The sequence below is a fragment of the Sminthopsis crassicaudata genome, chromosome 4, assembly GCF_048593235.1.
Source record: "Sminthopsis crassicaudata isolate SCR6 chromosome 4, ASM4859323v1, whole genome shotgun sequence".
Taxonomy (NCBI): Eukaryota; Metazoa; Chordata; class Mammalia; order Dasyuromorphia; family Dasyuridae; genus Sminthopsis; species Sminthopsis crassicaudata.
Genome location: NC_133620.1, coordinates 367876234 through 367893782, shown reverse-complemented (window position 1 = coordinate 367893782; position 17549 = coordinate 367876234). Strand labels below are relative to the sequence as shown.

The window sequence follows — 17549 nt, the reverse complement described above, 5'->3', positions numbered from 1 at the left end:
CTCTGGATTCCACTTCTATCCTTTGTATCTTGCCACAGTAGCCTAGCCTCCTGCCCTTATCCCCCAGATTGTGCCCCTTCTTCTGACTGATCATTTCTTTCAGAACCTTCATCAGAAAGGAATTCATACCAGCTATGTCTTCATTCCTCCCTACATTCCATTCCTGAATCTCTCTTATAGATAGATAGATATAGATAGCTATATTTCTCTCTCTCTCTCTTTCTATATATATATATATATATATATATTTCTATATATATATATATATATATATATATATATATATTTCTATATATATATATATATATATATATACATATATGTATATATATATGTATATATATATACACACACATATATATACATATACACAAACAAAATATATACAGCATTTACATACTATACATATACTTTCTCTCCCTCTTCCATCTATCCTTTCTATATTCTTAAGTTTTGTCTTCCCCCTTTAAAATGCATATTCTTTTGCCCAAAGGGCTATCAAACTGTGCATACCCTTTGACCCAGCAGTGTCTCTATTGGGATTATATCCCAAAGAGATCTTAAAGAAGGGAAAGGGACCTGTATGTGCAAGAATGTTTGTGGCAGCCCTCTTTGTGGTGGCCAGAAACTGGAAACTGAGTGGATGCCCATTAATTGGAGAATAGCTAAATAAATTATGGTATATGAATATTATAGAATATTATTGTTCTATAAGAAACTATCAGCAGGATGATTTCAGAGAGGCCTGGAGAGACTTATATGAACTGATGCTAAGTGAAGTGAATATGAACAAGAGAACATTATATATGGCAACAAGATTATGTCATGATCAGTTTCTGGTGGACTTGGCTCTTTTCAACAATTAGGTGATTCAGGGCAATTCCAATAGACTTGTCATGGAGAGAGCCATCTGCAAACAGAGAGAGGACTATAGAACTGAAATGTAGATCACAACATAGTATTTCACCTTTTTTTGTTGTTTGCTTGCTTTTTGTTTTTTTTCTCGTTTATTTCCCTTTTTGATCTGATGTTTCTTGTGCAGCATGACAATTGGGGAAATATGTATAGAAAAATTGTTTAACATATATATAGTTGCTTGCTTTCTAGGGGAGGGTGGGAGGAAAAAAGGGAAAAATATTTGGAACACAAGGTTTTGAAAGAGTGAATATTGAAAATTATCTTTGCATATATTTTGAATAATTTGCTATTATTAAAAAACAAACAACTTCCCTCCCCCAAATAAATAAAATAAAATAAAATCATGTTTCCCGAGGATAAGGATTATTTTTCTTTCTGCTTTTGTCTTCCCAGGACTTAGCAGAGTACTTTACTTATTAGCACATTATAAATGCCTGAATTTCTTAATAAATTAAATCAACATGATTTAATAAATGTTTGTTATTGTTGACTACCAGTGCAATTATTTGGGCGTGTTATTCCCGGCTTTTACCTTACAAGCAACCTTTTTATTTTTTTCCATTTATACAATTCCCAAATATCTTTTTTTTTTTTTTTTTTTTTTTTTTTTTTGGTGTGGAATTCCTTGTTAAAATGCTGCAAACTACTCTTACCCAACAGAAACCTCTATTTTTTTTTTTTTTATGACCTGTTGTTTTACTTCTTCTATAGAATTCCATACAGTCACACCAGATTATCAGGAGAATACTGATATTTTTCAAATAAGCCTTTTATTTCAGTCTGGGGTCAATGAATGCACTTCACTGTTCCTCCAATGTAAGAGAGCATGTTTTTATATGTAAATATAAGAACAAACTTCCTGACATAATTATCCAAAATGGAATGAGTTAGTCTGGGAAATTATAGGTATATTTACCTCCCTTCAGAGGAGGTTTTTAAGCAAGATTAGATGACCACATGTTGGAAATTTTGTGAAATCTAATGTTATTTAGATTTGGGTTAGATTTAATAAACTTCTGAAGTCCTTTCCAACTATGAGATTGTGATTTTCGTCCAATTCTGGGCCTAGTTCACTGTCCATTATAATGCATAAAATTAATGTGCTGACAGACCAGCTCTATGGGACCATCTATCCTTTGCTATATCACAGTATGGAAAACATGTATTTTTCACCTACTTCATCTCTTTTTGTGTGGAATGTTAGGACAATTTTCTGAGGGATTAGTGATCTCATACAATACGTGTTATAATGTTCTAGAGTTGTATTAAAATAAAAAAAGAGAAAAGATGGGCTTTTGTAGATGATTTGCTGTACACATTTTTACAATTGTTCAATTTACAGAGGGACAAGAAAATAAAAAATCCAATTTATCAACGTGAATATAAAACAAAGTCTTAAAGGCTTTACTTATAAAAATTATTTCCTACATGAATATCAAAATCATGCAATACTTTAGATCAGTTTTGTCATACAAAGTTCAATGATAGTTGAGATTGTGGAAATAGCTTTGGTTAGTGATCTCCTGAACACTAACACTGAGTGAAATGTTAAACATGGAAACATATGTTCGAATAAGAAGTTCATTAATATTATTAAAAATGTCTTATGTTAAAGTCAAAGCAAAGGATTCTGCACTGATGGCAAGGTTTTCTAAACACTTCTAATCATAGATGTTATATTAATTGCATAAAATTTTAAAATGCTAAAAACTCTCTTTTGTAAAATTCATAACAATGCAAAAAAGGCTGGCATGATCATATACATAGGAAAAACAAAGAATATAAAAAAACACTCATTGCTCAAACTGACATTAACTAAATGAACAAATTTCAAATTAGCCCATCATTGCTTGCTTCTACACAAGCCCATTTCCTTCAAATTATCACAGAAATGCTATATATGGTTATGAGTCAAGGAACATCACGATGTAGGAAGAGTTAAAATTCAAAGTAACACAAAGACAATGGAAAAAGCCTTCAGAATTTTTAATCAATGAATATTATGCTACACAAAAGTGACATAAAGACATCATCAAAGATAGCGTTTAATCAGAAAACAAAATAGGCTAGTTACATAGCAAAACTGAGAGGTAGCAAATGAACAATAAGAAATACTAAAGAACAGGAAGACTTTCAGAGTTTTGATGGGCCCTCTATTTTTTTTTAATGTAAAATATTTCCATATTGGTCATTTTGTACAGAAAAACCCAAGTAAAAGAAAAAAGAAAAAAAAAAAAAAGAAAGAAGGAATGTGAAAAATAATATGCTCCAGTATTCACTATTAGTTCCTTATCTGGAGGCAGACAGTATGCTTCATTATTAGTTCTTTGAGATTATTTTGGATCATTGCCGAGAACAGCTAAGTTACTCAAGTACTTCATCAAACAATACTGCTATTACTATGTTATTATGTTCTCCTGGTTCTGTTCACTATATAGCAATTATGTAAGTCTTTCCAGGGTTCTCTGAAATCATCCTGCTTGTCACTTTTTATGGCACAATAATATTCAATTATAATTATAACAGAGCTTGTTTAGTTATTCTCCAATTAATGGGCATCCCTTCTATTTGATGTACCCTCTACTGAGGAATTATGATAAAACATTGATAATAATTGCAGGGAACGAAAAGATGTCACAAGTTTGTGATCTGTAGCAGTGGAGGGAATATTTATATTGATGAAATCACAGATCCATTAAATTATCAAGTTTTCAAAGAAACTCAGCTAGAAGAAAGATTACAACTACAACAGGATGGGGACCATATTCACACATGAAGTCTCTAATATCACATGCAAAATGAAACAATATTGTAAGAGCAATGACTAAGCAATCAAAATTAAAATTATAATCACTACTTTTAGTCACTACATTAGTTCCCTGAATATTTTAAAATAGCTTTAACTCAGTCCCTAATTCTCTATACCTTCTACATAAATACACAAGTAGCATTGTAAAAGAACTCAACCAGTTAAAGATTTTGTCATGGTATATGTGTACATACATTTCTTTGTTTCTTTTGGGTGGTGGTCGTAGTGAATCCAATATTTCTGATTTCATTAATATAAGAAATACCTCACGTAGAAATTCCTTTTAACAATGCAATAGTCATAGTTAATATGGATAAGAAGCAGAACTTGAATCCAAGTCTTCCTTTCTCCAAGGCTAATGCTTTAGGCCACACTACCTCTCATTATGTGCCATTATTCATAAGATATTACTATTAGAACTACTTATGGCTTGTTTACATGAATTATCTATATTAGGGAGTGCATTGTTCAATTCTGTTTTTGAACAAGAAAGTGGGGTCCATGACTTTATCAGAAATCAGAACTTGTGATCTAAAAATCTAAATGTATTAAAATATACATATGATGGAATTTATATGAGTCAATGCCAAATGAAACCATTCACCTAGGCCAAGAAATAAAATTTGAATATATACAAGACATTCAAATATACAACACAAAGTAAATACTGACAGCATGAATCTTTATGATTTTTATTAATATTTTATCAATAACATTTATAAATTTTATCAATGACAGTATTAATTCAGTGGTCAAGAAATACATGTACCTCGGTCTCCTTTACACTTGATCGCATCATAGTACACTTGTAACACTTCATCAAATACAACTTTCTCTCCTCTCTGTGGTTCCGTAATGACTGTTTTCACTAGCTCAAGGTTATGCCATAAACCAGTATGTATCCAACGTTCTTTTAATTTGTCCAATAACTAAAGAGGAAAAATAAAGGGGAAAAAAATGTAAATTTAGATAACTAAATAAATTGCTCTCTTCTTCCCACTGGCACATTTACAATGTAAAACACAACAAGTAGAAACCTAACTTGAGGAATTAGGCTATTAAAATGGCAAAATACGGTCTTGGAATTTCTTCTAGTTAGTGGAAGTAAGGTAATTTCAATAATCCCTGGTCTTCTTAAATAACAAATATTACAGTAGAATATATACTCCTTCCTGGCAAAAGCTGCTTGCTTTCAGTACCTAGTGCTTATTACATAATACTAATGGTCACTAATTGAAATGACCATATTAGGAAGTATTGACAGAGAATCTGATTGATCTTGAAATTCAATGTTATATTTTAGTACTATTTAAAATTTGAACACTGGCTTTTTCTGAGGGAACAGCTCATTAACTTACTCAGATTGTTTCATTGAAAGGGAATGCTTCAATACTCTGCCTCAGCTTGGAAAACTTTTGTCTCTTTCTCTCTTTGTTCTTCCTTTTCTTTTTGGGGGATAGGGGTGGGGGTTGATGAGGGGATAGAAGAAGAATTCCATATTGCCCAAACATATAAGTTTGTAATTAAACTCTTAATCCAAATATCACTTCGAAACCCCTAAGATGAAACTCAAGACTAATCCTAAACTCATAAATTCTATCTGAAATACTTTCATCTGAATTCTAAAAATCTACATATTCCTTAAAAACAACACCAGAAAATGATATAGTATTTAAAGATTAGTTATGTTTCAATTGAGCACCTTTTCTCTCCTTTTTCAGGAGCCTTAATAAAGTAAAATAAATTCTACTCACTTCATTTCACATGAGGTAAATTAGAAATTCTTAACTTGGGGTCCATAAACCTGTGTTGTAAATATATAGTTTGGTTCTCCAATTCAATATAGTTTTGTTTTATATATTTAAAAATATTTATTTTGAAAAGAATTCCAAAGATTTCTTCAGATTGCTATCAAAGAAGTCTATTACACAAAATGGTTAAGAACCCTTATTAAATAATAAAACTATTATTTTGGAATAAAAAGCTGGAATAACAAGTAGGATTTTAATAGTTTTAATAGTCAAACGCATTTTCAGTTTTTATTTCAGTGCTTAGGTACTTTAAAAATCAAATAAGTTTGTATGGTTTCTAGCATTGATTGCTGTTAGCAATTTGTCTAAGCTTTGACATGAATTAATGTATGCTATTACACACACACACACACACACACACACACACACACACACACACACACACACGTGCATCTGGGGGAAAAAGAAAGCCAGAAAAGCATGATAATTTTTGCATTTTCTTTTCTCAACAGCAGAAACTGTACAACATATCCTACTAGAAAGTAGCTTGGGAAAAAAAACAAACAACCCCCCCCCAAAAAAAAGGAAAGTAGCTTGGATTGTTTTTTTTAAATCTTTCAATAATATCACAAGATACTCTATATGCTCTGTCAAATCTAACAAGGTATTAATAGAAAACTCTTCTAACTAAAAAATTTATATGGTCATTCCTAATCACCTCTTAACCTATTACTCAAACTTAAAAAGCAACCAAATTTGAGTATTTTCAGAATTCCTATTACTAATTATCAAAGTGAAAGCAAATTTGCATACTAATGAATGGAAATTCTTGTTGGTTTTTATATAAAGAATTAAATCTTGGTAGAATATCTGATATCTTTTACTGTTGCCAAATTTTTCGAGACCTCCACATTCAGTTAGGTAATCCCATAGAGGATCATGACCCACAGTTTAAGAAACTTTAAACTAGAGTATAGCCTTGGACAATAAAACAACTGCTATCTATGCAACACAACTGATGTACCTAAAAGAATGAATTTTGTCCTGACAAATTATTATATACATATATTTTAACTTTTCAGATTTTGAACAAGTTAAACAATGTCTTGGAGGTATCTAATTTTTTTGAGGTATCTATTTTTAAAAGCTAAAAATCTTATATTAAAAACTGTGTCTATAGGTAGTTTTTTCTTATGTTTTGGGTTGTCTCAGAATCTTTTAATGTTTGGCTAGAGGGAAAAAGAGTAGTAGGATAAAAAGAGGTCATTTTTTCAACTCTTTTATCACTCTTTCCCTGCCTCCAAAGGTTTTGTCCTCAAACCCACTATTTATAAAGGGAGAAGAGGAGAAAAAGGCAGTGACTTTTTAATCTGCTACTTCAATTTCTCTTGCTTCAGTGACAAGGCAGAGTTCTATCTTTGTTCAATGTATTTCATCCCAAGGCTATTTGTCTGGTTCTCCCAATATCTCCAGTACAAGAGAACTGAGAAGTTTAATTGCTGCAATCACACTTGGGTAGCACTAGCTATGTGATAGGAGCTTCTTTTGAGAAATACAATGATCAAACAGAATGGAGCAAAGGGATAAGGAGTGCCTTTTACTAGATCTCCTCAATGATTCCTTCACCTAAGAGCCTTTTCCCAGAACTTGATCTCTTGTTTTTGTATTGCACTTCACTGGGAAAATACCAATCTTCTCATAAAAAAATTAAAATGAGGAAAGCTTGGATAAAATTGCATAGCATGAGAGTTAGGAGAATTAGGGAGGATTGTACCTGATGAGCTTCTTCTAAATGCAGCCATATATGACTTGAAAATTTAAATGGTTAGTTAACTATTACATTGATAAATTTTAGAGTTCTGTAGGTAACAGCATTTCTCTGGGAGTAGAGAGATTTAATGGACTAGCAGAAAAGAACACTATTTAGCTAGGATACCTAACATGGATAAGTCTACCTTCAGTCTTAAAAGGACTTTATCTCTATCTCTTCATGAGCTTTGGACTGTACAACAGATTTTTTTCCTTTCTTTTTTTGTTATTATGTTATGTTAGACATTCCCTCCCCTTTTTCTCTCTCTCCCCCTCTGTCCATCTCTGTGTGTGTTTTTCTCTCTCTCCTGAAGTTATGATTAATCACCATATTGATCAATTTTGTTATTTGAGAAACAGAGTAGCAAAATAGAGAGCTGGCCTCATAGGTAGGAAGACTTGGGTTCAAGTACAGCCTCTGATACATTCTGGCCATGTGACCCTGGGCAACAACCTTAACTTCTCAGTGCAATTCTTTATGGCTCTAAGCTACAGAGAAGGGGCTGCTTTGCCTTGGTAGAGGGAGTGTTCCATATCAAATGAAGCATAAAATCAGCCACCATTCTTATTCCCTAGTCATCCTGTATATTGTTTTCCTGGTTCTACTTTGCTTGACATCAGTTCATACAAGTATTGCCAAGTTTCTATGTATTCTTCATATTCATCATTTCTTATGACATAATTATATTCCATTATATTCATGTTACAGTTTGTCCACATACTCCCCAAAGAATGGACATTTTACTTCCAATTCTCTTTAAAATTCTGTGGCTTTTTCTTGCCTTTAAGCTTAAATATAGGTATTAAATGAATGTTTAACATATTCATAAATAAATATTTAAATATATACATGATAACTATAAGGTAAATTTTTGGGAACAGAATGCAAGGATTCAGCAGTAGGAGAGAAAAGGAAAGGCTTTGTGTAAGTGGTACTTCAGCAAGTACTGAAGAACACAAAGGATTCTAAGATTCAGAGAAGGAAGGAGGGCACTGCAGGAGTGAGAGATAGGTACAAAGACAGGAGACAGAATGTCCTGGGTAGAGAAAAGCAAGAAAGCTACTTTGGCTGGATCACCAGAACAAGAAGGGGAGAAATCTATTATAAGATTAGGAAGGCAGATTGTGTTGGGCTTTAGAGGCCAAAAATTAGGTGACTCTGAAGCCTAAAGGCAAGAAGAAGCCATAGAATTTTAAGGAATGCCTTGCTATCATGAGGGCTCACTTTAGATTAAATAAATAAATAAATACCTCAGCTGTTTGTTGGTATGACTTCTTCCAGTTCTATTTGGCACTACATGAATAAAAGCAGAAGAGCAGAATGCTAGGAAGACTATTATAACCGGATACTGAATTTTTTGAGAAAGATAAATAACTGTTCCTAGGATATGGACTGGATTACAATTTGAATATAGAATTTCAGAAGAAAAGAAATTACAGAGTAATTTTGGAAAACGGAGTCTAAAAGAGGTAGTAGGGAACAAGGAACAATTTGCATTCTGACCCTTATGTTAAAGGTATAAAAAAAATTGTAATCTGGGCTGAAGAAGGCAGTTAGGGATACATTTATACGGGGAAACCCAGGTGTCTGTAAGTTTGATAACATACAAGGAACTTGGGAGAAAGAGGTCTAAAATAAAGAGGAAATTTGTTAACTGTGGAACAATTTTTTTTTAACTTTCTAGATCGCAGACTAGGCTAGTTTGGGACAGGAAAGATGTAGGCTAGAAGAGAATGGGTTTGAGGGGGGAAAAAAAGGTGAGAGATTGGAATGGTATACTCTACATCACAAGGACTGGAAAAGAAAAAAGTGGTGTGAGTTTGTTAGACATGGAGATTTTCTGAGAAGAGTACATAGAAGACCTCCTCAAACTGTTGGCTTTGGGAGGGGGAGAGGGAAGAAAAGGAGGGAGGGAAAGAAGGAGGGAGGGAGGGAGAGAGAGATGGAGGGAAGAAAATTATTTTGTTAAGTTATTACTATGTCCAGTACTGTATTAAATAAAAGAGAGACCTAGGAGTTCTTAGGTTTTTCTGAGCATCTGACCCTCAAAAAAGGGAATCTGGAGTATACTGACCCATTGCTATTGAGAATGGAGAAGAACGGAAATTCTGAGTTCCCTCCTGTAGGGATGAATATGGGGTTCAAAATGCAAAAGGATTGATACCCTGAGAGGAAAGGAAAGGGGAAAAGGGAAAAAGAAACATTTTCAGGAAGGTTGGGAATAGAGTCTAAGCACTCCTGAAGGAAGAGGATAAGAGGCTTGGTGCTGGTTTCTAATAGGGCTCCCCAAGCTCTCTTAGCAATTAATTAAGCAGATAGCATTTTATTCCACAATGGAGGCAAATTTTCTTTATCTTCATATTTAACCTTGTCTCTCAAACTTTGTCCCCAAAACTGAGGGAAAAAATGACTTGATTTCCCTGAAGATTTATGGCGCTGTTATGGTTATTGCTAATGATGAAGTCACTGAGCAGTGAGATAACCTGAACTTGAGAATAGATTATACCTGTCTATAGGTCTGTCCCATCATTGTTTGCTACACAAACAGAACTGTTACACGACTTCAAAGAACTTCTTCCCAACTAAAAGGGCATCCATATATTTTATGATTTCTACATTTTATATCTATTGTGTTTTAGCACAAATATGTTGAATATGCTTCTTCTTTGCATGTCTTGAACCAGATTAAAATGTAACTAGAAAATACTGAACATAAGTGAAAATCCAATAAAACAGAGATAACATTACGTATAAAGTCAATATGTAGAAAGCAGAGATCCTTATGTGCTGATTAATATCTCCCCCCTTTTTATATTTGAGTTTTCTATTTTCACATACTAACAATAATATGCCTGAATACTCTGCTGACTAATTCTAGTTATTGGGTTTTTAAAAGATCTTAAATTTCTTGTGATTAATTTAAAATAATCTATATAAAATGTAATAAAGCAAGGTTTAAAAAAAAGTTACAAAAGTATAGTTCTCTACATAGAATGCTAAGTGATATGAATGAAATACACTCAAAAAGCAGGATATGATCTTTGTGGCAGTCCCAATCTCACAGTTAGGCATAAAGTTGGATATTAACTCTGCTTAATATATCATCATTAAACATGATCATTATACACCATCATTAAACATGAGATATAAGACTATTCCATGGTCTTAAGTACATGAAACCTAATGGATTTTAAATAGTCATTTAAGAAAAATTAAAAGAAAACATTATGTCTATTTAAGGTATAGATAGAAATCTCCATTCCATTTATGAGTAAAGTATGTACTTTTCAAAGTCAAATTTCAATCTTTTAAAACTATATTTAATTTTAAAGAAGTACAAAAAACTTAGGTAGATTAATTCAGAAAATTCAGGAAGCTTTTTTATTAGTACCTATTAAGTTAAATTGCCTGATACTGACTATTTAAAGTTTTTTCACCAAGAAACTGTGCTTAATAAAAACATAAGACAAATAGAAATCATGAATACCATTACAGACCACAAAAAGCAAATACTGATGACAAGTTTCCTAATTTGTTATTACTTGCAGGTAGAGGAGAACAGATCTAGTTCATTAGTCTTACAAGTTTCCAGCTAAGAAACCACTACATAAGTCACAATGCAATGACATCTGGCACATAAAACAAACACTGTATATGAACTGAAAAGCAAAGATCATTTTTCATTATAAATTTTAGAAATTGGAAAATTACACAAAGCAATATTTTACCAGTTATGGTTTAAAGTCAGACTTTGTTTTAGTTATATATTCAAAATCTATATCCAATATGAACTAGCCATTATAAAATGGAAACAGACAAGTGATAAAAAAACACCCAAAAAATTTCCCAGGAGAACTGAAAACTAATCAGTTTCATAGGATATTTATCTTCTCAGCATCTTCAGCCTATTTTTTTTTTAATATAGGAACAAGCTTCATTGCAAGGGCATAAAGCAAATTTTATCAAATTTAGCTGGGAATATTAAAGTTCTTCACTGCTACTTGGACTAAAAAAAATACATACATACGTGTGTGTGTGTGTGTGTGTGTGTGTGTGTGTGAGGAGGCTCCTTTTACTAACTGTTACAGTATCAATGCTGCCATTAGTGCAAAAAGTCAGGAGTTCCTAAGGGGCTAACATTGATCTTAAAAGCCTTTTCTTTTCAGAGTAGTTCTTATGTTTGCTATTATAATTTTCTTTTTGAATAAGCACTGCTTCTGAATAGGCTGGAAATGTGTTGGAAAGAGAAATTCTGCACAGTCAGCACCACATCACTTCACATGGAGCATGGCCATGAAATGTCGAAATCATCATTTTAAAAAATTCAGTGACGCACTAAATATATATTTAAAATGTATACCAGACACACTTTTAGCTTTAATCAAAATTATAAACATTTTCTTTATTATTTTCTTAAGTCTAGAAAATCAACAAAACTAGACAAGCCATCATTTGTAGCATTTGTTAACATTCAAGTTATAATGCACACAATATAAGTTTAACAAAGCTCAACCTGGCTCCAACATACTATTGAATAAATAATAAAGATTATTATTATATAAATAAGAGTCACCTAGACACATAGGATAGAGACAGGGCCTCTGTGTCAGAAAGACCTGTGTTGGGCACTGACATACACTTGACTTTATAACACTAGAAAAAGTCACCCAACCTCTCAATGCTCTCCACTACCCGCCTCTCCCCACCCAAGACTTTTAGCTACTATACCCAAAAATCTATAAAATGTGCATATGCTTTGATCCAACAGTCTCACTATTGGATCTGTACCCCAATAAATCATAAAAGAGGGAAAAAGAACCCATATAAACAAAAATGTTTGTAGCAGCCCTTTTTGTGGTAGCAAGGAACTGGCAATTGAATAGACACCTATCAGTTGGAGAATAGCTGAATAAGTTGTGATATATGAATCTAATGGAATATTATTGTTTTATGAGAAACGATGAGCAGGCTGATTTCAGAAAAGACTTACATGAACTGATGCTGAGTGAAGTGAGCAGAACCAGAAGAACATTGTACATAGTATCAACAAGATTATGTGATCAACTGTGATGGACTTAGTTCTTCTCAGCATTGTGTTGCTCCAAGATAATTCCAATAGACTTGGGACAGAAAATGCCATCCACATGCAGGAAGAGAACTATTGAGAGTGAGTGTGAATAGAAGCATAATATTTTCATCTTTTTTGTTTATTTCTTTCTCATGGTTTTTTCCTTAGAATCTGATTTTTCTTGCATAATAGGACAAATATGGAAATAGCTTTAAGAGAATTGTGCATACTTTACCTATATTAATTTTCTTGCTATCTTGAGGAGGGGGGAAAAAATTTGGAATACAAAGTCTTACAAAAATGAATGTTGAAAACTATCTTTATATCTATTTGGAAAAACAAAATCTGTTGAAATGACTTTGGTTACAAAACATTTGCAAATTTTCCTCCTAGGAACTGTTCTTTTGATCACTAAGATCATATATAGATCTAGATCTAGGAGGAAAAAAATCATCTAAAATGAGTTAAATTAACAATTCTGTATTGGCTTTGCCAGTTACAAAAGAGGCAATCAACAAGTCTCAGGAGAAGTAGGTAAAACCAGACAAAATGTGATGGAAATCTGCCTAACTATTGACACTTAATGGAAACTGATCTAGTAGTATCATGCTAATCTCCCCTGCCAGAAACCAAAATCACATTTCAGTTCTGATTTTTACTCCCTAAGGTGGTAAGAATTTACAATTTTGTGGGGTATTATGTTTAACACCTAGGGGAAGTAAGACTCAGGTTTCTCAATGACGACCTGATAAAATTTCCAAACTAAATACCACACCCAGTTGAAAAAATCCTGTTTTCTAAGCAGGAATGCTTAAAAAACAACAGAGAAGTCAATCTAACACAGAAGATGCCCAGAAGAGAAATGCTAATTATTGGGTATATGCACTGCCCCAGACAAAAATTTGACCTATCAAAAAGTTCATGTGAGCAATTTATTTTGTGTGTGAAATAAATGGACTTTTTGACATTTACCCTCAATTTTTATGGGTGTTTTCAATTCTTTTCATGAGATCAGAAAACATTTCCCATAACTGTAGCAAAATCCAAGTAAATATATTTCTGAATATCTAAATACATGTTTAGGATATGCAACTATTTCCCCAACATGAGATTTCACAAAGACAAAAGATGTCAGATTGAATTTGTCCTCTCCAACCCATTTTATAACTTGAACATGCTGAAAATGGTATAAATCCCAGAGACTCACAAATCAACCACAAATGTTCAAATGAAGAAAGCACAAATAGAAAATATTGAGAAATCTTATGACATAAATATAAAACAAAATGAAATTTTTTTATTACTAGTAGTCATTTTTTATTACAAGTAGTCATTCATAACAGGTGGTAGTTACAGTCTTTGAATTTGAAGAGGAAATTCAACACATCTCTGAAACAAAGGGCTTAGGTCAAAATAGCTAAGTTCTAGTTAGCATGATAGTTCTAAGACTATTCAATTGTTTTAAACTATTTTTCTAATGTAAGATGTTATAATTTAGACAAAGGGAACAAAAAGAAATGAAGAGGAAAAGGAAAAAATACTCCATTTTTGACCATGTGAGTTAGAGAATTGAAATCTATTTTTAAAAATTAAAATATCATAGTTTGGGTAAATTTTGCACATCATAGTCCTTTAAACATGTCGACTTTATTCTGAAAATGTTTTTATTTTAGGAAAGAACTGTGAGTTTTTAAACTAACATTCATCTCCTTCTAGTTAAGAGACAGCACAATATTATGCTGTGTTGTGCAGCCGTGAGTAAAACAGTGAAACTGACACAATCTGTAAAATGTGGGAGTTCATAGGTTTACAAAGAAAACCAATTATATTGAAACTGTTATCACATTAATTTTTTTTTTAATTTCACAGGCCTTAGAATAAGAATCCCTGGACCAGATCTCTAAGGAACAACAAATGATCATTTATTTATTCATCCATTTCTCTATGTTTTATCACAGAGATAGAGACATTTTTAGATAAGAAAACATTTTTTAGAATTATATTCTTCAGTGTGGAAACAAAGAACAAGTGGAGATATAATGAGACTCTAAAATTATGCGAGGATAGATACAAGTGTAGTTTTTTTCCATAAAATCCTTTAAAAACAAAACTAAAGGAGCTTCCTTCAAATAATTTTGACATTTTTTTTTAAAGTACTGTTTTATTAGGCAAGTAATACTTATAGAATGCCCTAACTGCAAAAGCTAGCATGGATAGAAAATGTTTTAGATCCATAATGGCTTTTGGAAAGATTTATGAAGAGGATCAATGTCAAGAAGGACAATCATGTTCTCTAAACAAAATATCCCATAATACCACTATTAGATACAGAATTAATATTGGTCTAAGATGATGTAATGTTCATAGCAAGTACTTGATTAATAGGATTAATGGGGTAGGAAAATAGGATATACTATCTTCTCCTTACTCTCTAAGCTTTTGAAGGAATATTACCTATATCAATCACCACCTCCAGGTCTCAGAAAGCCCTAATTGCCACAAAAATATCAGACACAATCCAATCAGTCTCTGAGACACAGCTGCCTATTGTGGGTGGCCTTATTCCTTCCAAAAGCTAAAATTTCTCTTTATTTCACAGATCCTATTCCACTCCATCTCCTCTAACAGATATCCCCCTCTGCCATTCCCACTTTATCACTTAATTTCAATTTCTTCCTTTCTACTCCCTCATTCCTTCTATCTACAAGCATACCCATGTTTCCCATCCTGAAAAATACCTCACTTGATCTTTCCATCTCCTCTAACCACCATTCTATATCTCTTCAGCCCCTGGCAGTAAAACTTTAAAATGTGGTTTGCAACAACAGTCTCGACTCTTTTTACAATCTGACTTCCAACCTTCTAATTCCATTCAAACTATTTTCTTCAACATCACCAATGAGCTTAGTTGCCGAATCTAAAGGCTTTTTTCCAATCCTCATTAGCCTCCATTTCTCTGTGGTTTCTGACACTTGATCATCCTCTCTTCCCTGATCCTACCTTCTTTTTAGATTTTGGAGGCACCATTCTTTTCTGCTTCTCCTCCTACCAATCTGCCTACTGCTTTTAAGTCTACTTTCCTGGAGCTTCATCCATATCATGCCCTCTACTCATAAGTACCCTCTAAGTTCTGGGTCTTCTCTTCTCCCCCTCTATGTTTTCCCATGATGATCTCATCAGCTTCCATAAATCTGATTATCATTCTATGCTGATGACTCTTAAATCTGTCTATCCTGCCTTCTTTGCCAGGCATCAGTCTTGCATCTCTAAATGCCTTTCAGAATCTCAAACTGGATGTCCAGTAAGCCTCTTAAACTTGACAGGTCCAAAGCAGAACATATTTTCCTTCCCCCTGAACTTCTCCTACTCCTGACTCCTCTATTACTATGGAAAGCAACCCCCTTCTTCCATTCCGTTAGGCTTACAACCCAGATGTCACTCTCATTAGACTCTCACCCCATCCATACACAATCTTTTGCCAAGATTTATTTCATCTTTTCAACATCTCTCGAATATGCCCCCTTCTTTCCTCTGAGAGTACCACCACGCTAGCATGGCCCCTTGCAACCTCCTGCCTGTATTACCTCAATAGCTTGCTGGAAGGGGGTCTGCCTGCCTCAAATCTCTCCTAACTGTAATTCATCCTCTATTTAGCCACTAACGTTATTTCCCTAAATCAAAGATCTGATTATAACATCAATAATCAATTAATCTCTAATCAATAAACTCTGGTAGTTCCTACTTATCTCCAGAATCAAATACAAAATGCTCTGCTTGGCATTTAAAGTCCTTCATAACTTTTCCCTCTCCTACCTTTCCAGTCTCCTTATAGACCGCCCATGTACCTCTTTAGTGACACTGATGACCTAGATGTTCCATAAACAAGGCATTGTATCTTCTTTGGCAGCCCAGATCTGCCAAATCTGGACTTATTTGATCCCATGCCTGGAAGGCTCTCCCTAATTATCTCCACCTATTGGGTTCCAGTAAGTCCCAACTTAAATCCCATTTTCCACAGGAAGCTTCTCAACTTCTCTTAATTATTTCTTATTTATCCTAGATGTAGCTTATTTGTACCTATTTGTTTTCTTATTGTCTCCATTAGACTGTGAGTCCTTGAGGACTCTTTTTTCTCTTTTTTGTGTCTCCAGGGATAAACACCATATTTGGGACAGAGCAAGTAATAAATAAATTAGAATCTAATGGATTGATTCAAAACCTAGATAAATTAAGTAGCTACTACTAAGTTTTTATGACCTGAGTTTTCTTATTACTATATATTGCTCTGTTTTCTATCACATATGATTTTTGGCAAGTAATATTAAGGTACTACATGTTGTTTCTCTAATGAACTACAACTAGGAGCAACTGGGAAGATATCAACATGCAACAAAATATAGGAAGTAGGGTGGACATTCTTATTTCACACAACCTTAGTATACAGTGCCAGTTCTGAACACGTTCAAAGGGACAGGGAAGGAAGAATGGAAATAATGTCATAGGCATAGGACAGAATCAGTTCTAACTGGCTCCTCAAAGCAGACTATTAAAATTTTAATGTGAGCATTTACAACTTGGAAATCAGTGAAGGCTACAAATCAGGGCTCAACTTATTGTTTTCTTGACTATCTAGATTTTAGAAAGTGATGGAGAAAATGCTGATAATAAAGATTAATCTACATGGTATTTCTGCATACATTATGGCACCTCCCGCCACTCCCAAGGTACTTGCTAAAACATTTACTAGCACACCACTGGCTATTTACCATATAACTCCAAAGTAAAATGAAACTTTGAACCTGGTGAACACTTAAATAATATAAACTAGTTTATGATCACCATGCGGATACACTAGCAAAAAAGGTGAATAATTCATATTCATTTTGGAATAAATAGTATGCATCATTCAACTTTTGAGAAACATTAGGGATTTCACTGGTATGATTTTTCTTTAGGGACAGACACAAAAGTGCTGCTCACCAGCAAGACACTGAAGCAAGAACTGTGTTTTGTGTGCCAGAAATCAACATTGAAGCCTAAAGGATGTCTCTCTGGTATCAACATACCATCAATTTTTCAATAACTACCTTAAATAATGGAAAATGTGAGTGGTGACAACAGTAATAGAAAATGAAATGTTTTGCTCACCAAAGCTTCCAGAATAAAATTGTTAACAGCACTTCTGTAATAAAT

At 33.3% G+C, this 17549-nt stretch overlaps 1 protein-coding gene across 7 annotated transcripts in view; it reads right to left on the bottom strand.

Moving 5' to 3' along the window:
- BRIP1 (BRCA1 interacting DNA helicase 1) overlaps positions 1-17549 on the bottom strand; it is a 221443-nt gene that overhangs the window by 53065 nt on the left and 150829 nt on the right. For all 7 annotated transcript variants that reach the window (XM_074261987.1, XM_074261990.1, XM_074261984.1 and 4 more), the window contains one exon: positions 4497-4656. In XM_074261987.1, coding sequence (XP_074118088.1) covers positions 4497-4656 — 160 coding nt within the window. The remainder of the gene's footprint in view (positions 1-4496; positions 4657-17549) is intronic.